We start from the raw sequence: 22293 nt of genomic DNA, 5'->3' as shown, positions 1-22293 counted from the left end.
TGCTGGCAACTCACTCACACTTTAAGTTAATCCCAACGGAACTCATAACTTTTCCAGTCCACGTACCTCCTAAACTAATTCCACCATTTCTTTTAACAGAACTACCATTTGCATATTCACCTTGCTCCAAACCTTCAGAATCGTTTTCAATTCTTTCCTCTATCTCAAACCCACTTATGAATAACTGCAAAGTCCTATGGATTTAACATTTGGTAATACTTCTTACTCACATTGACCCCCTCTTTCCATTCTACTAAACTTCAAGCCACTGCTGGTTCTTAATACCTCTGGCTTTCTTTTTCTAAACTGGCCTCCTTAATACCTGCCATTTTAATCTCCCACAATTCCCCATGTACCTATAATTGAATTCAGAGGTTCTGGACTGTGTGCCTTAGAATCATCTCAGTGCTTGTAAGAAAAACAAAAGCCAAAGCCCTCCCCCCAGAGACTCTTATTGAAGTGGCCTGAGATGGGATCTAAGCACAGGTTTTGTTTGTTGTTAGTTTTTACTCTCAGATGGCTTTAAAGTATAGCTAAAGTTGAGAACCACTCACTGCTAGCTAGCCAAACTGGAAGTCCATTTTCTCAAATACACACTTTGTTTTCTTGCATCAGATTTATTCACCTAGTTTTGACTAGCTTCTTATGGCATTTATTTTTCTGCCTTGGACAGACATTCATCCATTGTGCTTTAACAAACTTGTTCAATCTTGTAATTTATAAATTAACCTGGAACTTTTGTTCAAATCGCCCTTCCATCCAGTCTGTCCTTCCTTCCAACCGTTTACCACCACATGTTCACATATAACAAGTAGTTTTAAGAAAGTTTTTGTTTTGGGCAACTAGATTAGGACTTTAGGTAACTAACCTCTGAACCTGACTTCTCATCTCTGAAGATGGATGACTCTAAGTTTCCTCCTAGCACTAAAATTATGACTCTATATTTATCAAAGTAAACTCTTGGCCTACTAGTGCATGATAGAAGCTTCTAGTACATTTTCCCAAATATGCCCAACTCAAAACAGTTCTCTGATAGTTTTTGCGATTAGAGTTATTACCATATCTAGCAGGATTCAACCATCTAATACCAATCTTTTTAACAGTGCAAAATAGAACGTTTAAATTTGTTTTTTAATCACTACAATCCTAATGCAATCAAAACAATGGTAAGAAGTAACATCACCTACATTCTTAAATCTAGATGCCAAGTTACTATTACCTTTTACAAACTGATTAAATAAATTTGTTATGTTATTACCATATAAGCCTAGCCAGAGGAAGCACACATGCTCAGTTTTCCAGTGAAGTTAACTTTAATATTAACATAAAAAATAATCATGGCAATGATGTTATTTGCTACTTATTCCTGATAGCTAAGGGCAAATAATATATGCAGAAAAACATTCCATTTCCTAAAATTATAGTCAAATACATTCATTATGAAGTAAAAACTTCCTGGTAGAGAATGGAATGGTAAAAGCTAATGTGCAGCATAAAGGTACTGGCTTGTAGCTAAGAAATGAAGACAATCCCGTATCACATGAAGGAGCCCTGGCTGTACCCTAGTTATCATGAACAGTTTATCTTCCAAGGTAGGCGTGTGTTTCTACATCCCCAAAATGAAGCCTCTAAGCTAAAAAAGCAGTTCCAATATTGTCTGATAAAATCACCCAAGCTTCTTTAAAAATAGATTTTTCTGATATAGTAGGTCTGAACTATAAAAGACTTCTGAATTTTTAACTAGTGACCTATTTGTTTTTATACATGGTTGAGAAGTATGAAGCAAGATACAAAACCTACTTCTAGCTCTAGAATTCTTCTGCATATAGAATAATGCACACAGTAGATGTTCAATAAACATGCAAAATGGCTTGGCAATAGTCTGAGAGAATATGAGAAGAATCAGTAACTTGTCAATTAAGTACATGGCTATTTTTATTATACAGAATCAGTGAAATAATGGGGAAAAAAGTCCTCCAACTGTCAACTGGCCAAAAGAATGATTTAAATTGTTTTCAGTATGTTTAAAGACATGAAACTCTCCCTTGCAATTAAAATAAATATATGTAGTGGGAGGTGGGATAGGTTTTAAGAGAACTGTCTAGACCCTCTTTTTTTGTTTCAATATTTCAGTGTTTCAAAAAGAGATTGTACTTTTTTGGCTAAAGAGCTATATCCAAAACATGTCATGAAATACATCACTTTATCAATCTACTGGAAATGAATCCTCAGAGTTTGGTTCCAATACCAATTTTAGGCTAAAAACAAGACTAGTTTTTAATTCACTTCCTTTCACTTTAAAGAACATTGTTTTTTACATGTTCACTTTTCTTAGTAATAACTGGAATGTTCTATGGTTTGGATTTTGGAAACCATATAATAATTATTACAGACTATAAGGTTTCACCTTAGGCCTTCACAAAAAGAAGCATATCTACTTTTTCGCATTTCATTTTCCTGCTGGGTTATATTTTATAAACTCTGTTGACAGGAAACTACTCAATTATAGAAATCCTATATTGGTTTTATTCACAATTAAATTATCTAAATAAAACTTCTCTGAAATGAAAAAATTGGCAGTCAGAAAATATGCTGGAAAGGAACTATTTAACAAAAATATTCTGTCAAGCTGTGGTAGTTGAGGAATAGGGACAAAATCATGGAATAAGAAGGAAAGAAGGCTATCCCATGTACTTGGTATGTTATTTTTCATTTAGAAGTATCAAATAAATGGTAGTGGGCACTGTAAGAAATTTCAGCTTTGCTGGTTGCTTTCAAAGCCTGAGCACATTAAAATGATGATCAATATTAGGTACAAAAGCCTAAGATTAATAAGCACTTATAAGGACACACCCTAATGTTTTTTCCTTCTAGGTTTAAACCATCACAAAGGAGGAAGTTCCGAATCAAAGTGTTTATGCTTCGCCACCTGACCAGTTTGTCAGAAGTCTGAAATTCTACTTATTGCTACTTCCAAATATGGGCCTGACATTATGCCAGAATGCATATAAAGCCCTAGCAGCAGCAGACCACCATCTTAATATTGTAATTTTAATGTATTCTGCATATAGCCAGAAGTCAAAACTCCACAACATACCTCTTTCTCATAAAAGTTAAAAATTTCTTTCAATAAAAGCTACAGCTTCTTAGTCTGGTTATTATAGCTACAGAGAGTTCTTACACCAGATCCTAATTATACCGAGAGTCTGAATAATAACAGAAAAAAATTATACAGTATTTTGAGGGAGTCTATGTTTATATACTTCATTAAGGAGCCAATCTCAACCAAAAACCCAATTTTAAGGGACCAGTGATAACATAACGAGTATGACAGAAAATAACTTCACATCTTGAAATACTGTAGATTATGAAGTAGCCTCCAAAACAAATATTCATTTCTAAAATGCTCCTGCTTTCAGAGCACAGAGAAAATTTTTGATTATATCAAATGAAACAATGCCAACTAGTAGTTTTAGTGGCTTGAGAGAAAGCATTAAAACAAGTTTCTATCAGTTACGCTTTGTCTAATTAAAACAAAATCAAAGCTTATTTACAAAGAACACGTACTCCTAAAATTAGCAGCCAAAAGACAATGACCCAAACAGGAAAGCCGGGTATGAGTTTAGGTAATCTAAATCGCAGGTTCAAATTATGTCAGCATGTTATTCTGAAAAGCAGAGAATTATTCAGGTTTGACATATCACTTAGGAATGGGGAGTCGGTAAAACTGAGTCTGAAGATTCACATAAACAAAATTTTATCAGACCCAAAGATTCTAGCTATAAGTGGTTTCAGTAGACTAAAAAATAAAAAAATATTTACTTTTATATAAAGTTTCAGGCTCTCAGATTTTCTTATTCCAGAGAACATGACAATATGTAACTTGATCGGGCCACATTAAAGACTTAAAGAAAATGAAAAGGTAGGAACAAGAATGTTTTTAAAACAGCTCTTTGATAATGTGAACTATTCCCTTGGTGTACTCTAACATCTAGAATGTTTTATTAAAGTGACAGTGCCAGAGACTCCTAGCATGCCTACAGAAGAACTAAGTTCTTTAAGTTTTACTGATGAAGACTAATTTTTGATTAACCCAAGAGTTAAAATACATTTTTTAAAAATTACAGACATGTTTCGTTCCAAGAAGTTATGATATACACCAAACATCTTGCTTACAAAATAGCTAAAGTAGGGAGTGACTGTTAATATTAATTGCAAAAAATGTTCACTTTATAAAGTGATTCACTTGGGCATTTGTTGAAACAGAATTTGGATCACAAAATTTTGATTAATGCCTTTTCCAGGAAACATCTAGTTCAAAATTTGAACTCATCTATATCTAGATTCAGTATGTTAAAGAAATAAAATCGGTGCGTATGAAGAAGGAGTCAAAGCAAATGACAAAAATCACCGTAATAGTACAGGCTAATAAATGAAGAAATCAAGAGACAGTTTCATTAATTAATATATTTTCTGCATTATAGTTAACATAGGTACTTTCTTCGTGTCACCTTATTTTCCGTTATGTATTGATATTTTGTTATATTCAGACATGAGTACATTTCAACAGTCTTTTGCAATAAATATCATAAAATAATAGAGATTCGCATAATAAATATTCTTTACAATAAAAAAGTTTAACAGACTTTTGTCTTAAAAATAGTCAGAATTCAACTTTGTGATTTATACATAAAATATACAAAAAGCACCACAATTTGTGGTTAAGGCAATGAAAACACAGAAAAAATTAGAATTACTCAGCTGTTAACTAACCAAGGGGCCAAAAGGACCATTAAGGGGCCAAGATCACTTTAGGCAGCAAAGTTCTGTGACACCTATAGATCGATCAGCTATAAATATCAACTTCAGTTACCCAAGTGCCCTCTATGATGAGAAATTTGGTAAAAAAATGTGGGGTGTAGAAGGAAGGCAGTTGAGTCCTTCACAAATATGAAAGCCAGAATAAAGATGAGCAAGATACAACCAATATATCTCCAATGTGAAGATTTACATTGTAAAGCAAAACTAAACTTAACATAGGAAAAGAAAAATACCTGGCATCTCCGGAATAAGAAACTGAGGGGAGAGAACTCTGAGGGGCAAGTACAGGGCAGTGGTTAAAGGAAAATTTTTATGTTATAACAAAAATATATCCCCCATGCTTCTTAAGGGTCCAATGCTATGGAGATAGCCTTAACTGGAGACAGACTTAATATATAGCTTATTTAAGCAATAAAAAGTTGCTTCTTTAAAAACCAATTTCCCTGCTCCCAGAGTACCCAATCAAAAACAGCTCTGAATCACTGTAGATTGACTGGGTATGTGTGTGGGTATGTTCATGTACTTTGACAAGTTGCCTGCAGAACAAAAAGGCTACACAAAAGCCCACTAGCTCTCAATACCCTCTTCAGTGGATGGTAGAGGCTCTTGTTGTAAGTGGGAGCCAGGTGCAGTTTCACAGTCCACTCTTATTGAAGATCATCCGTTTGAGAAGAGTAACATCCATGAGTCAAACCTTGGGAACAGGGGAAGAAAGGCAGGAAAATTGTAAAGAAAATAAAACCAGTATCTAACATAATCTTTCTAACAGCCTCAGCTTGAAAGCTAGAAGTTCAGGAGGTCCAACCCACTTCCAAAAATCATGATGGTTTACCCTGACCCCGGGAGGGGCAGCTCTCCAGCTTACAATAGACAGTGTTGGAGTTCTTACATCTGCATCCTGGGCGATGGATCCAGTCATAACACCCCCTGCACAGCTTCAGGCATCCCTTAGCAGGAGGATAACAGAGTAAGCAAGGTAAAAATAGAGACATGGCTCCCATACACAGGTACCTAGAGCAGCAGTGTGACTGTGAACAGGAGCAAGGATTATCCGAGTAAGAATCCCCTTCATCATCATTGGAGCAGTGGTAGAAGATGCCCTTGACTAAGCACATGCAGGTTCCATACTCCACCATGCTCTCAGCAGAGCAAAGGCACTGACGATTACAGGCCAAACAGGATGGCAGGGTCCTGGGAGCTGTGCATTCTCCACACTTGCACTTCCCACACTGTTCACAAATAAACTTGTGCTGTGTCAGGTCCTCTTTCAAGGAACCCTTCAAGTCATCCACAATTAGTTGCTTGGGCTGGGTCCGGATTGCCCTTTCAGACCTATTCCCAGGGACTGGTCTGGTTGGTGGTGACCTTCCTAACAGTCCCTGCTCAGAAGACGCACTGCTGTTGCTCCCAGAACTGGCTGCACTTCCAGTGCTGGTCGATCTGCTCAAAATGGGGCCTCTGGCATTATTTGAGAGTCCTGCATGTCCCAGGTGGCTTGTAGGTCTATGCTCATAATTGTTATTCACATTAATTGGTATGATTTCATGAGTCCTTTCATGCTTTTCTTGTCTTGGTGCTGTTCGAGGAGCAGGTCTTTTCACCACAGATGGCCCTTCCGTATATTCGTTACTGCCTCTGATGGCCTTGATCTGGTCTAAAGACAAAATAGCAGCAGGCTGAATTTCTCTCTCATAGTCTAACCTCTGACGGCTATCCAATGTAGGCTGCTGGATCACAACTAATGAACTGCCACTGCCATGTTGATTTTGGGGATCCATGTGTAGTGATCTCGAATTCTGGCAATCAGTGGAAACCTGGCATGCATCTGAAATCCTAAAAGGAAATCAAAGATGAAAAAGCAAAAAAAAAAACAAAACAGAAAGAGACAGAAAATAAATGACAGGAAGCATTTTTTGGGGGAAAATCCTGTCAAGTCACAAATTGCCTAAACCACCTGGTAATGATCTCCTTCATCAGTGGATTACAGTGATGCTGGGGTCTTGGCCAGAGTCCAATTCCAAGAGGCTGAGGACCACATCATAGAAGAAGAATGCAAGCAAGAGACCCCATGCCATAAAAGTTAAACGTTTTTTTCAACTTCTAAAAAGCAGAATCAAGAAGTAATGCCTTCCTGTTTATGAATCTAACAAATAATTAAAATGGAGTATGCCCTTATAGGGAATTTTGAGTATAAGCACTGGAACAGCGCTCATGTAGAGAAAGCTCAGTATCAGTTCATTGGTGTTTTCCATAAAGGAAAATACCCACTTTAAAAAAAATTAGGAATGGCTTTGGTGCTCCTGCCTTTCTGTTATTTGTTTGCTGTTACAAACATTAGATTAATAATGAGGAAATTAGTCAAGGTATACTTCATGCATTAAAAGAAAAACCCAAGAGACTTCAAACTAAAATGGAATCTCAACATAAGAGTGCATTTTCCACAGAAACCAGGATTTTAAAGCTTGCTCATTACTTATCTACAAGACGTAAAAATGAATATAGATGAATATAACAGTTCTTGGTGTTTTATAGCCCTAAAGCACACACACACAATTACTGTACAATGCTGTGATGTTAAAAAGGATTCACATCTGAAACCATGAAAGGATTTTTTTTTAAGTTTAAATTAAGGGCTCACTCACATAACAAGATAACTTTCATGCACAAGTTAAGTATTAGGCCTTTAAAGCAGTATGGAGAAATCCTGGCCATTTTAATTACCTATATTTCCTCTAATTTAAAAATCTGTATTTACATGACAGATCTTGATTTTCAAAAGCACTGCCAAATCTGAATCAATGTGCTTCTTGTAATAAAACAGAACAGTAAAATCCTGATTAAAATAAGCATGTTATGTGTTTCCATACCAATAGCAAGTTATTTCTAATTTATAATGCACTCTTTATACACAAACTACCAAACATAAAAACATTTCCATTTTCAATCAATAGCAAACCAGAATATTTCTCACAAAATCCTCCTAAAGTCCACACAGATCCATTCCAATTCAAGAATGAAAAGAAAAAAATGTCCATTCTCAACTACCACCCATGAGCCAAAAACACCAGCTTAGGGAATAAGGCAGATAGAAGTCTATTTCATCTCTTAATTGAACTGAAAGTCTATAGACTATGCCTTATACGTTCACTTCTTGGAGTTCCCCTCCCTTATTCTCCCAACTAAGATCTCCCAAGTTTCTACTTTACTCTACCTTCTCTGTACAGGAGGAGAAACACATTCATGATCTGCTGGGTTTAGTCCTGGAATCCTTAAGGACTGTTAAAATATTCCATCGTTACACTGCACACACAATATCATTCCTCCTTGCAAAGAACTTTTAACCCAGTGCTTTAAAAGCAGAGGATCTGAAAGTACGGAGTCGGATCCCACTGCTAGGAAAAGCCGCGGACGATAGGAAGAGTGCCCTAAAAACGCCAGGCACACCTTTAATCTGCGTTTTAAATGATAGTTGTAACAAAGTTCACTCTGGCTGGTAAATTAGATCACCAGATAAAAAGAAAATTAGCCACCTCCGATCGGAAGCAAAACCCCCTTTCAAGCACTGACAGTCCTCGATCCATCCCCAAACTCACTCGCTCGCTCTCGGCAACCTGTCTTCCCCACGGACACAGGAATCCAAGTCCAATACCTTTTCGGACAATCCCATCACATCCTAAGGATCACCGTGGATTTCCAACCCATTTTTGCGTATCTCGCCAAGATTTCTTTCAGATCGTGAAGAGCCTTCCGAGCTAACGCAGGCGCCAAAAGCAAGCCCACGGCATGGATCGTTATCAATAACTATCTGTCTATACTTTAAAGGCAAAGCCGGATTCCTAAAGAGCCGGGGGCAGGGGCAGCGGAGAAGCGTCGCCACACTGCAAGTTACGACGGTGGAGCTGCGCCCTCTGCAATCCGAGCTGAGAGAAGCGGTGAATAAATAGTTGACGGAGAGGAAGGAAAAGGAAAAAGTTATGAATGAAAACAAGTTTTCTCTCTCTCCCTCTCTTCGGGCAGGAGGAGGGGAGGAGGCTGAGGTTACCATTACCTCAGGAGGGCGGACTTCCCATTTTTAAAGTGGCAGCGCCCTCTCCCCTCCCCTCGCCGCTCCACTGCTCTCCAAACAAGAATAAAGTTGAAGCTCGCTTTGGCGCAGACTAATTCTGTCGAGGGGGTTACCCGCGAATTCCGAGGTTTGCCTCCCTAGACACACACGCGCGCGCGCGCACACACACACACTCACACTCACGGCCTTTTACGGTCCCCCGTCCGAGGAAACTCCTCCACAGAAAGCCTGCCGTTGGCACAGGTCAAGAAGTTCCTCCGAGCCCTCCCGGGGACACCCCAAAAGCCTCCTTGAGTCCATCTTTCGCGTGGAGGGTTCCTTCAAGAGGACAACCCGGGCCACCGCGCCACCACTCCAGGAAGCTGGGGACGGGGGCCCTACTTCTTCGCCCTCCGCAGTGGCGGAAAGTCGCCCCCCCGGTTACCCAGCCGCGAGCGCCCCGGGAGAGAGGAGGCGCCCCTCCACTTCCCCTCCCCCTCGCCGAACCCCGGAGCCCGCACCTGCCGCGCGGAGCCAGTCGGGTCCGCGCCTCCCTCCCCCACCCCCGCCGGCCGAGAGCGGCCGCCCGACACTCACCTAGGCCCACGCGGTGGAAGGGGGCCAAGCCGTGCAACCCGGCCCAGGTCCCCGTGCGGGCGGCAGCGTGCACACGCCGCATCAACCGCTGCGGCGAGGACGAGGAGGCATTGCCCCTGCTGCGGCGCGTCGGCCCGCGGCCTCCCCCGCCCCCACCGGGCAGGAGCGCTCCCCGCGGCCCCCTTCCGGCTGCCGAGGACAATTCTCTGGAGACTCCGCGCGGCCCAGCGCAGCAGACCTCTCACAGCTCGCGTTCGCCGCGCAGCTCAGCAACATCCACCTCTGGGACTTTTCTCCTGCAGCCCCCTTCCACGAACCGGGGAGAGGGCGGGGAATCCCTTCGGGAGGGCTCTCGAGTCTCTCAGAAAAGCGAGCCGGGGAACGGCAGCGAGAACAGTGCGTGACGGGCCCACCGACTGGCACGCTGTGCTCTGTGAGTCCTCTTCGGGTTCCGAACGGTCCTCGCGGGAAAGGAAGGAGTGGCTGCCCCCTGACGAGTGAAAATCCACGTCACGGACGTTTGAGACTCCGCGGCGCCCGGGACCGGGGCTCGAACCGGTGTCTGCGGGCGGGTCGCGGAACCGTGCAGGCCCCGGCGGGGCCCGGGAGCGCACGCCTGCGAGGCGGAGGCTGCCGCTCCCCCGGGGGTGGGGGTGAGTGGGATTTTTTTTTTTTTTACCCGCTTTCTTAGGGGTAGCGGTGAAGGGAGCGAGGTTGGGGGATTCTTCTCAAGGGAAGAGGCGGGGCGTCGTCTCTTGGCCCCCGCGCAGGTCGAGGCACTTTCCCGATCCTGCGCGCCGGACAAGTGGGGGCACAGCGTCCCCCGGAACTCTGGTCCTGGCAGGGCAGCCTCTCCCGGGCAGCTCTCGCTCGCAGTCGTCCGACTCTTCTGTTCCACGGCCGAAATGCCTGCCACAGAGGATGAGCGATTGGAAAATAAAACAAAACATTAATTTCCCCTTCTTTCCAGGCACTCGGACGCGTAGCGCGCTCAGCCGCCCGGGCGCAGAGTGGAGCCGGGTGGGCTGCCCGCCAGCTCGCCCGCCGCCCGCAGCCCGCTGCCATGTGCTGGCTGTTGCTGCTCCCAGTGATTGACAGGCCGGCGCACAGTCGGCGTGTCAGCAGCGAACCAAAGTAACATGCAGTCTTGCACGTTTTGCCGAAGTGCTTTTGCCCCTTGGAATGCCTAGGAGTTCAAACAACATTAAAGCAACGCCTCTGCGCATTGGAGATCAATACACAGAGACGGGAAATTCAGGTTTTAAACAATTGCTTCGCTCGGGACTCGGTGGCCAACAATGCCTCAACAAACATGTATTTGGTCCACACGCCGAGTGCCAGCCCCTCTTCGGCAAAAACCACCCTGTTTTTCACACAACCGACCGTTTCAGACTTTAAACTTGTTACCGTTCGGATAAGGAAAAAAAAAAAAAAGAAAGGGACCCTGCTTTTTCTCTTAGCAGTAGCATTTATTTAAGAGCATTGGCTTTAGCAGTGGGAATGCTACTGGTAATTTGAAATGCAACCAGTAATCTTAGATCTAAAGCGAGTTCAAAGAAATGTTCAGTTCCTTGCAAAAGCCAGCATTTCTCACCTAATCTTTTCTAAAATATCTACGGAATGAAAGGAAGGAAACAGTTCTTACCTAACGCAAAGATTGGAAATTGCTTTTCAGGCACATTTACAGCGACTGTTGCTGTTCCTTATCCAGGGTAAGGAGCTCTGTCTGCTGCTATCACTCTGCAAACCACTGCGTGCCTTACAGAGCAATCCGACTCCGGCTCCGCAGAATTTCAGCAGCTCGCCTCCACCTCCACCTCCACTCCAGGACACGCCTCCAGTGATATCATATGTCAATCACACGGGCTGCGTGAAAACCTGGAACAGGATTTTTCCAACAGTCGTTTCCTCTTTCGTCTGTGTGTACCAACTTGGAAATGTTGCCCTGTATACTCGTGTGATAAACATCCTCTAAAAATTTGAGATTGCCTCTAAAAATCCTGCAAACGCAGTTTGTCATAGAAGAATCCTTTAAATTTAGTCATTAGTCTCAGTTAAAGGATTAGTGGACACAACCTTTAAGGTTGAATTAGAAAATAATATTGAAGAATAAAAGAAGTTTAAAAAGTCGTATGCCAAGCCATCACTTCTGATCGGCTAGAGAGAAAATGTATAATGATATAAAAAAGATGATAATATAACATTACAGTTCCTATTTAAAGCAAAATTCAGAATATGTGAAATCTGAAAGTTCAAAAGGTGGCATTCCTTACTGCAAATGTATATAACATTACCTCATAAAGGTGAAATTTCCTGCTGTAGATTTTATAATAACTGTTCTATCTTGGCTTGTGACACAATTTCCTAAAAATCAAATTTAAAAATCCCAACTTTCTTCAATTTTGTAATTTGTATAATCTTGCAAAAAAAGAAAGCCACAACTAACTCATTTATTTTTAAATATCATCTAATTGGATGTCAATTAAAATAGAGATAATTTACGAAGAAGTTTTATAATTCTTAATGATTTACGTTGTGTTACTGGGGGGGGAGTATTTTAATCAGTAGAAAACTCGCTTTCTGTTTTCTTACAAACTATGGGATTTTAGACATTTATTATCAGAATTATGTACTTTATGCTGCAGTGAGGATAACTATATGTGAAATTTAAGGTTCCACAGAGACTTTTTAAAAGATACTTAAAAACCAAAAACATATAGTAAGTGGAGAGGAAGTATTCTTTTTTCCCAGTTACTAGATATCAGAAGTAGCTTCAAGTCTTTGACAAAATAAAGCAAACAAAACAAAACTCCAGAATCTAAATCATGTATAAATTTGGGTATGGAAATTTTCAATTCTTAAGCTCCTTCTTTACTATACCAAGTAATTCTGTTGAAACTGTTTTTTTTCTAGACTTTCAAAAGTTTGATCACTTTAAAAAATTAAAGTTGTATTCGGAATTAACCTCGTTGGAAGCTAGAACATTGCTAAGACCATCAATAAGAAGAAAACATCACTAGAAAATAAAATGAAACAAGAATGAAGCCAAAAATCTACATATTCACTTTTAATATAAACTATTAAAATAGGTTGTTTAAAAGGATAAAATCAGTTTTATTGTACAAATTTTCTATTTTTATTAGATCTCATATTTTGAGATGTAATGAACTTTAACCAATGATGGGTAGGTTTCTTGACCATTATGAATGGATTTGGAATAGTCAAATCAGAACTAAATATCACATCAGATTATCCTATTTGGTTCTTCAAAATTGTCTTTTCAGCTATCGCCACAATTTTAGGATGAGAGGTCAGTTCACCAATATGATAAAACCAGGAGAGGGAGCACTGAACACTCTACACTTCCATAAATCCTACAAAAATATAGTTGAAAGATTTGTTACAAATAAGCTTCAAACTATTTCAACCACAGATGTATTAAATTACAATCTGCATGTGATTAAGTATTTCTGAATTACAATAATAAATCCATGAAATTTTATCTATAACACCATCATCATGGGTCATGTTCTATTTAGAAATCAAATATTATGATGTACAAGTTGACCAATGACCCTTTACATCATTCTGCAATAAAATAGATCAAAATGTTTTTCTCTCAATATTAGGTTACAAATAACTATAGGTATTGTCTTGCCACCCTGATCCAGAAGCAATTAATAAAACCTGCTGCTCCTTTTGATTGCCTACAACTCATAAGAATTTGTAAAAATTCTAAACTTTTAGCTTAAAATAGACATTGTTCTTTAATTAGTAAGTTTAATTTCAGTGTACCTTAGCTAGAAATAGATAACTGGAGCATGAAATTTTCCTGGAAAGGAAAAACAATGTAAATATGCATGGGAAAATCTTAAAATAATTTTCAGTTCACTATTAAGATATGTCTAAAAGAATAAAGTGGAATGAGAGTGAGCCCTGACGTGTTGCTCACTTTCGTGTGAAAACAGGAACAGCCATCTCTTCTGCTGATTTGATTTTTGGAAAAAGAACAAAATAGAATGAAAAAACAATCTGGTAACTCCTCACAACTCTAGTGATTTAAAAAAAAACGTGTAGTACTGAGAAGCTTAACTTACTCATTTATTTACTTTATTTGCCAAAGTAGCAGAATCATAATGTGGTCCAAGCTCTTTAAAAATAATACCCTATTAATTCTCCCAATGTTTCTGTGAAGTCATGATAATAAGTAAAATCTTTTATCTTGTCGAGAAACAAAATAATCACATAAGTTGGTAAGTTAGCCTATAAGAGCCTAATAAATTAATGAAGAACAAGGAATGGAAACTAAGTCTCTACTTTCCTTTTAGGGCAATAGTCACTATATTACTATACTTCCCAAGAAAAGCTGGCAAGGATAGGCCATTTTATTTTCAGTTTCCTTTTGTAAACAGTCTTTGTAGTTGACAGAAATAGACCAACCTATTCTGTAAATTTTCCATAAACATTCTCTTTATTTTCATAAGCTTAATTCTCATCCTTCTGCCCTATTTGAAACACAAATGTTCTGCACTGGAACAAATTCTGGAAGTGGGCAAATCAAACAATACATTGAGTAAATTACACTGAATGATTTGTAGAGTTTCTGTCCGCTCTATAATTCTACAACTAATCACTTGTGTACTTTGTCACAAGTGATTCTATTTTTCTGCAAGTTGTAAGAAAAAAAAAGAAATGCACATGGCAGGGCTCTGAATTGCCCTCTATTCCTTATGTGTCATATGCCTTTACAGAGAATCAAAGTGACAAGAGTTCAGACAAACTGCATCACTCCTATATATCAAAGATTTTACTAACTAAATCCACATGGTAAGGTTGTATAAGGAAACATCTTTGCCCTAGTACAAAACAGTCTTCATTTCTTATCTAGCTAATTGAAGAATAAATCCTCTCTTTTTTCCTCTTCCATAATATTAAATGTTCCTTCTGAGCCTTGACTTGTTCTTCTTTCTTACAAGAGAACAAAATTAGCCATCTCTGCTGATTTGACGGTTGAATGCCCTCATTATAATGATCACCTGGTATCATCTTTGATTCAGCAAAAGTTATTAATCTCTCATTTCTGTAACTATTTACTGCTGTCTTCATCTTCAGAGACAAATGTATAAGAATGTAGATTAATTCAAACCTGTAACTGCCCCAAAGATAGAACAGCAAGAAAACAAAATCATGTTTTCATTAAAACAAAAACAACTTAAAACATCTCCTGAGGCTTACTTACTATAATCTTTATTTCCTATACTGAAAAAAGAAAAAACTTACAAGAAGATTTTTTTAAAGACTTTATACTTAGAGTTTTCTTTGATTTGCAATTCTCTTGGAGCATTTTGAATAATTCCATGTATAAAAACATTTCAGGTGGTAATAATAATTGATAGGCTACATGTATTGAAAATCCGAGTTTTTACTATATCATTCTTCTATATCGTGGTCTATTAACCTTAGCAAATATGCCATATTTATCCATAATGTCCCTATGTCCAATATTACAAGTATGAAAATGGCATGGTATTGAGAAAAGAGTAACTGATGTAGGGTCAGATGATATGAAGTTCAGGTCCCAGCTTTGCCACCTTCTAGCTTGGTGACCTTCACTTAATTTCTCTTAGCCTGCTTTCTCATCAATAACCTGAAGTTAATAACAATCCTTCACCTTGTCAAATTGCAGCGCTACTGTGGACTCAATGCATATGCAGTGCTTTGTAAGCTTTATAGTTCTGTATAAATTCTGTAAGTTAGCATTGCCTCAAATACACTGTATGATGAAGAAATGTTTCAGGTCCCCTCTTTTTAGGTGCTTCATCCCTAAATAATGAATTTATTTATCTTATTTCCAGTTAAGATAAAGTTCATTGCAAATAATAAAATCTCTTCTATAAAATCTGTAAACTCTTTGTGATCATTCAGATAAAATAAAGCAAATATATGTTTTTAAAAAGTAATTGGATAACATTTTAAAAATTAAAATTAAATAGAAAAGTAAAAAGCAGGGATGCCTGGGTGGCTCAGTCAGTTAAGCAACTGCCTTCGGCTCAGGTCATGATCCCAGAGGCCTGCATCAGGCTCCCAGCTCAGCGGGAAACCTGCTTCTCCCTCTCCCTCTGCCTGCTGCTCCCCCTGCTTGTGCGCATGCTCTCTCTCTATCTCTGTCAAATAAATAAGTAAAATCTTTAAAAAAAAGAAAAGTAAAGTAAAAAGCAGATATACTTCTACATATTTTCATACTCTTGCTTCTTTTTGATAATCTCTTAGAAAGTTAATTTTGATAATAAGTATGGCAGATATGGTAGCAGTTTCTGTCAATTACCAAAGTACTATATGAATCTGATGTTTGTATTAATTTTTAAAATTGATAGCAAAGAGGTATGTCATACAGCCAATGCATTTCAACTAACCAAAACAAAAAACAAAAAACCCCAAAACCTGTAAAGCGCCACCTATTGTTGAAAATAAGTCATTTCAAATTTCAATCAAAACTAGAAAATTGCGTGTTAGTCTAGGAATTGGATTCATCAATTTATATTGATCAGTGTTTTGTAGTCTTTCTTTCTCTTAAGTTACAATATTGTGTTACGACTTAGGGTGTTAGTTTTCAGTAAAATTGCAACAAATGCATTAAAAATATATTGGATGCTTTTTGAAGAATCTAAAAGACAAAAAAAAAAAAAAAAAAACCCACAAAAAACCCACTGTGCCTATCTAAAGTTACAATATCAATGGAGAAGATAATAAAGTAATGATAGTGACTTTTAACCAACACGTATGCCCAAAAAGATGCTTTCCCACTCAAAGTAGTTACTTAGAAAAGGTATATACTACTTCAAATAATGCCACAATTGGATAAATCTTTCTTTAAAATCCTTAATTACAAATACCATCTGGGTTGGTCAATTATAGTTATAAATATTAGTGATCTCTTCTGAATACATTTCTTCCTGAAAGTCTTCCTCTTCCTATTTCTTTCAAAATTGAACAGAAGAAAATGGAAGAAATGAGTACATAATACTTCTCTAACTTTTGATGAATTATGAATTCCTTCATTCTGAAGATTCATAACATTGCGGAAATTCTGTAAACTTTATGTGCTTAAGTGTCCTTAAGACTGGTTTATTCTATCTTATTTATTTATTTATTTATTTATTTATTTATTTATTATTTATTTAAGTAAGTAAGCTCTACACCCAATGTGAGGCTTGAACTCATGACCCCAAGATCAAGAGTCACACCACTGACTGAGCCAACCAGGTGCCCCATGACAGGTTTATTTTCAAAGTAAGTGTCCTTAGCATAACCGATCAGAATAGGTGTATTTTACCCATCTTTAAGGTTTTGTTAAAACCTTGTGGGCAGATCTTCAGCCTATTGCTATCACATGATTTAATGATTAGGCATGCAATGAATCTTCATATTAAGTTAATTCTGGCCCTTTCTCCTCTTTTTCCACTGCCACCCTGATTCAAGTTCTGGTTATCACTCATTAGATTACTGACTCATCTCTAAGGCAGTTATCTGACACCAGCCTTTTCTTGGGACAATCCACATAGTCAGATGAATCTTTCAGGAAGAGACTCTTTTGTCAGGTAACTCCTTTGCTCTTGATTTCCTTGAGATCAAGTCCAAATCCTTACTGTGGCATTAAAATTCCTCTGTAATTTGTCCTTACTTTACTTTTTCCAATTCTGACAGTTGTGATTTTACAAAAGAAGCCTTCCTTTCAGTCATGCCAGTCTTGTAAAACAATTGTGATCACGATGGGCCTATTGCCTATTTTCTCCTGGTGTTTCCTTCTGCCATGTCCTAAAGAGAGATTGTCTTTTTCTTTTCCTCTCTTATGAATCCTATTTATTCTAGAGTGAGAGTCAAGTTCTTCTTCCCATAATAATTAATACCTTATATTTTATAGCAATACATATTTTACGTTATATTCTTTTCACTGTTGATTCTCCCCACTACAGCAAATGATCTTCTAAATTTTTGAACAGTTTTGTTATTTTTATTTAGGTATATTGTTTTTCTTCTCAGACTTTTACTCAGCTTGAACACTCATTCAATATACTGGCTCCTATTGATTTATGGGTTAACCGAATCCAAATCCATCTTCAAAAGGGAAATATTTTTTCTAATACTAATATTATTTATAATATATACACTATACCATATACAGTATTGATATGCAAGATTGACCAACCCAAGGAATAAAATGTTGATTATATTATGCTACTATCTCAGAGACATCAAGCAGTATGTATGCTCCATTATAGAATTAATCAATTAGGGAATAGAAAAGATTACTGAAAAAGTCCCCCAAGTAAGGATATTGTGTAAATACTAGAGAATCCATGAAAGATCTTGAATACTATATTTATAAAAAGATGAGATCAAATACTTTAATAGCAAGTTAATTAGAGATGCTATTGTGATTTTTTAAAAAATCATTTAAAACTTTATAATTCACTGTCAAACTGTATGCAGTAAATAAGTCATGACTTCCCTTTCCTGCAAGACAATTTTAGTTTATGCATTCATTCAGCAAGTATGTATGTGTGCTCGGTGCTGTGCTGGTGATGCAAAGATGACAACAAATTCCTGGAGAGGCCCTAACAGTCCAGTCTCTACCGTATAACTCTATGCCCCACAGTTGATTGGATTATGGGGGGGCTCAGGACCTAAACACAGTTGAAAGAAAAAAAAAAGAAGAAAGAATGAGCTGGGCCAGTCTGATAATAATGGAGAGAGTAAGGCAGTTATTTTATGAAATAAAGCTACAAATTATGAAGAAAAAGGCAACAAAAGACAATGAGTGAATAAAATTTATGAGCAAATGAATATTATTAGGTAATAATAACCAAAATACCACATCTACTCAAATCCAAGATGTCATTGCTTGTATGATGCATTTTTATTTTATGGACTGCTATGAAAGGAAACATGCTGCAGATTAACCTGAGCCACAATGCATTCTTATCACTTTGAGTTTTTATTTATTGAAACGGCTTTTAATGCTGACTTAAACATAGCTTTTTATCCTATATCATTCTTGTGCACATACTTGAAAGATAATATATGCAAAACAAGTTTAGGGTTCCTAAAATTCCTCATAGTCTAATTCTTCTGAATCACTTTTGACTCAGTCATCAGTGCTAGTGTTTTTGTATACAACATAATACTCTGGCCACTAAGAACACCGGCAGAAGTTCTTCAAAGATGCAACAGTTCTTAAAGGAGCACTCCACCATTATTTTTAGGATGTCTCCCAAGCCACTAACACTTACTCTGCAGTTTTTGATACCGTAGTATTTTTTTTTATCTTATCACAAGTGCCAACAGAAGGTTTTCAGACAATAGCCAGAACTCAGAGCCTTGACTCAAATGGTCCTTAAATAGTTTCCCAATCAAACATGGAGAGGTTGCGGCGGTCTAGTCATACAGCGGGGAATAACAACCAAGTTTGCACATGGGTAGGCAGTAACTACCTCATGACCTGACTCCTGTCTGGTAGACAGTAATTATAAGATGCAAGCAAATTTCAGAAGTATTAAAATGTGGATGAAATTGTGCCTCTTGGAATTGATGAAATGCAGTGGTTAGCATTCTATCTTTACAGTAATCTTATGGTTTCCTTGTCTAACTTTGTACATATGATGCACAAAGAAGTTTGGTATTTTGACCAAGATTACACAGTTGACAAGGAGTGGAACAAGGATTTGAACCCATGTATAGAGAGGGTGAGGAAGTTAGTCGGTAGAAAGAGAAGGAGCTGAATTGTTGTAATCAGAGGGCATTTCGTTGTAGATCTGCCATCCCCCTGCTGCTGGTGTTCTCAAAGCTCCTTGGCTCTTAAGGCAGCGCAGCTATACAGGGGGTTCTTTTCTTGGATTCCCATGAGCTTCCTCTCCGTTTTCCATATTTGACTGGGGAGGCCTGACTCAGTGTCTGCTCTTTACAACCAATAATCCTAATAAATCTAGGCATTGATATATGCCTGGGAGAATTGGGGATGTTGCACAAAGAAGGGCACACTGAGCTTAGATTTGTTGGATAGGAGACAAAATTGGGGTGGAAGAGAGGGGAGGAAACAGAGGGAGGACATTCTAGAAGAGCTAAATGTGTGCGCGAAAGTACAAAGGGCAAAATAATGGGGGAATAGCTTAAGGAGTTCAACGTCGTCAAAGCAGACAGTAAGGGAGTGGAAAGATCAAGAGAAGGTTGGGTAGGAGAGCAAGGTTCGGGCACACGCGGACTCGATGCCGTGTAAAGAAACTGCATGCTATCCTGTAAAACAGTGACTCGCAAACTTGTTTAAGCAGTGACCTATTTTTTCAAAACTAAGGCTAGATGAAACTCCAAAATATGTAAGCGATAAGGTGGCCCTGCCCCGAGGAAGCAAGGATGGAGCGGGGGAAGAGAAGTCTCCAAAGGCAGCTGAGCACAACACAGCTTTAAATCCATTTTGGGAGCTTAACGTGCGTGACCAGAGGAAGGTCGTCTTGTCAGTAGTAAGGAGGTGGGAGGGGCCGAGTAGATCACTGCTCTTGGTCACTAGGAAGCCACCGCAACCATGGGGAGAGACTGAGAAGTGAGGAATGCCACGTGGTCTGCAGGGCTAGCCTGCAAGAGAAGTTCGGGTGAAGAGGGATTTCTTGCGCAGGTACAGCAGACAACCACAAAGACCTGAGCGCAGAGAACAAAGTACGATTAGCTCTACGCAAAGCGCAAGGCAAGGAATACAGGATGATGGCAGATGGCTTTTTTCTCTTTTCCGCGAACGTTTTCTACGGTGTTTGCGTAATGAGATGAAAACGGATATATGTTTGTTTCCTGCTGTATTGTTATACGATTATGATAATCCATAATATATTATTGATTACATATATAAGTTTAGTGTGTGACAGTCCTTTTGCTGAGTTTTATATGCATCATCTCTTTTAATCCATATAAAAATCATATTAGTGAAGTATTATAATTTATAGAGGAAGATGCTGAGGCTCTGAGATTAAATAATGTACCCCAAACAAGTACCCAACTTGCAAGTGACAAAACTAAGATTTGAAAATAGATTTGTCTGACTGTAGAAAACCAGTTTTTTATTCTGTTATTTAAAAACCTTCCAAAATATTAATACTGCTATTCCACAGCTATAATATATTACAATTTACTGAAATATTCCAGTTCCAAATTTGAAGAAGAAAAAGCACAAATTTCCATGGTCCTGGATCTCAACTCTGATACCAAGATTTCATGAGACTGATTTGCACTTTCTCACCCGATGCCATCCCCACAACCTTGCTTGCTAAGCCATGGGAGTGGAAACGATGGTGTCATTGGTAGTAGCAAATTTCTCACATCGAAGAGCACCTATCTGAGGCTTTGACTCCTCGGGTTTTTCCTACATACCTATTTCTTTTGCCTTGCCCATCATAGGGAATTGTGCCTGCGAGGAAGATCACAAGCACGACTCACGCTTCCAAAGATATCTTAATTCCTATTTAGGGCCCATTGTGCACATGTGCAAGGTAGTGGCTAAAGTGTTATTCTTAAGACCCCAAATTGACCATTGAATTCAGTACTATTTTTCTGAGACCTAATGCAGGAAACAATCAGGTTTCTTTTTTTCTTTTTTTTTTTTTTTAAAGATTTTATTTATTTATTTGACAGAGATAGAGACAGCCAGCGAGAGAGGGAACACAAGCAGGGGAGTGGGAGAGGAAGAAGCAGGCTCATAGCAGAAGAGCCTGATGTGGGGCTCGATCCCATAACGCCGGGATCACGCCCTGAGCCGAAGGCAGACGCTTAACCGCTGTGCCACCCAGGAGCCCCAACAATCAGGTTTCAATCAAGAGACACAGAGAAGTAAAAAGAAAGGTGTTCTTCCCCTTATTAACATACACCTCTAACCCACACACACACACACACACACACACACACACACACGTTAAGTATAAGAAACAGGACAGCACTGATAATCAGATACAGGATATATGGTTCCTAGGTTGTTGATATGAAACCAAAATCAGAAATAAGTGAAAACTACCTGACTATGGAATACAGCTCCTGGAGGGATTTTTTTCCCTCAGATAATTAATTTGCTAGCCCTCTTACAATTTAACAGATATAAACAACAGATCATTATATATATACATATATACACACACACACATAAACATGATAATTATGAACTGCTTTAAAATCTTTTCCACATGGCATTAAAATATATGAGAAATCTGTGTTTTTTCTGACTAAAAGGTGCATTGTATAAGCCTTTTCTCTTGTGCCATGCCACTATCAGTGTCTTTATGACGATGTGATCAAAGAAATGGAATATTCAGCATCTCCCGTAATATAGATCTTTCCTCTCCCATCTTTCTCATTGCCTACATTCTTTTTTTTTTTTAAGATTTATTTATTTATTTATTTGACAGAGAGAGAGACAGCCAGCGAGAGAGGGAACACAAGCAGGGGGAGTGGGAGAGGAAGAAGCAGGCTCCCAGCGGAGGAGCCTGATGTGGGATTTGATCCCAGGACTCTGGGATCACGCCCTGAGCCAAAGGCAGACGCTTAACGACTGAGCCACCCAGGTGCCCCTTGAGCCACCCAGGCGCCCCCATTGCCTACATTCTTAACAAAGCAAAATCATTAAGCATTCAAAACCCATGACATTGGCCTTGAAATGTTTTATATGATTTGTCAAAAGCAAGTATTTCCTACCTTTAAGGTATTTATGTTGAATAAAAAGACTGCACCAAGCAAAAATGTTTATTAAAAATGAAGAAAAAGCAAATGTCAGGAGATGTTCTTCAAATGAGTGTGTGGCT

General features: G+C 38.8%; 1 protein-coding gene across 5 annotated transcripts in view; it reads right to left on the bottom strand.

Annotated features, from left to right (window-relative positions):
* Positions 1-14732, bottom strand: part of SPRY1 (sprouty RTK signaling antagonist 1) — a 52299-nt gene extending 37567 nt beyond the window's left edge. For 2 of the 5 annotated variants that reach the window (XR_008958622.1, XR_008958623.1), the window contains exons 1-2: positions 11109-14732; positions 9464-10372 (exon numbers count right to left, since the gene is read on the bottom strand). Coding sequence is in view for 3 of the 5 variants with exons in the window: in XM_026499292.4 (XP_026355077.1) it covers positions 5640-6654; positions 8415-8488 (1089 nt within the window). In the remaining 2 variants the exon portion in view is untranslated. Of the gene's footprint in view, positions 1-1294; positions 6655-8414; positions 9325-9463; positions 10373-11108 lie in introns of those variants that run through there. The other 3 variants (XM_026499293.4, XM_026499292.4, XM_057310057.1) reach the window with 3 other exon arrangements.
* Between the last annotated feature and the right edge of the window lie 7561 nt (positions 14733-22293).

Source organism: Ursus arctos, unplaced genomic scaffold (assembly GCF_023065955.2).
Source record: "Ursus arctos isolate Adak ecotype North America unplaced genomic scaffold, UrsArc2.0 scaffold_11, whole genome shotgun sequence".
NCBI lineage: Eukaryota > Metazoa > Chordata > Mammalia > Carnivora > Ursidae > Ursus > Ursus arctos.
The sequence above is the reverse complement of the archived record's forward strand: the minus strand, read 5'-3'. Positions and strand labels throughout refer to the sequence as shown.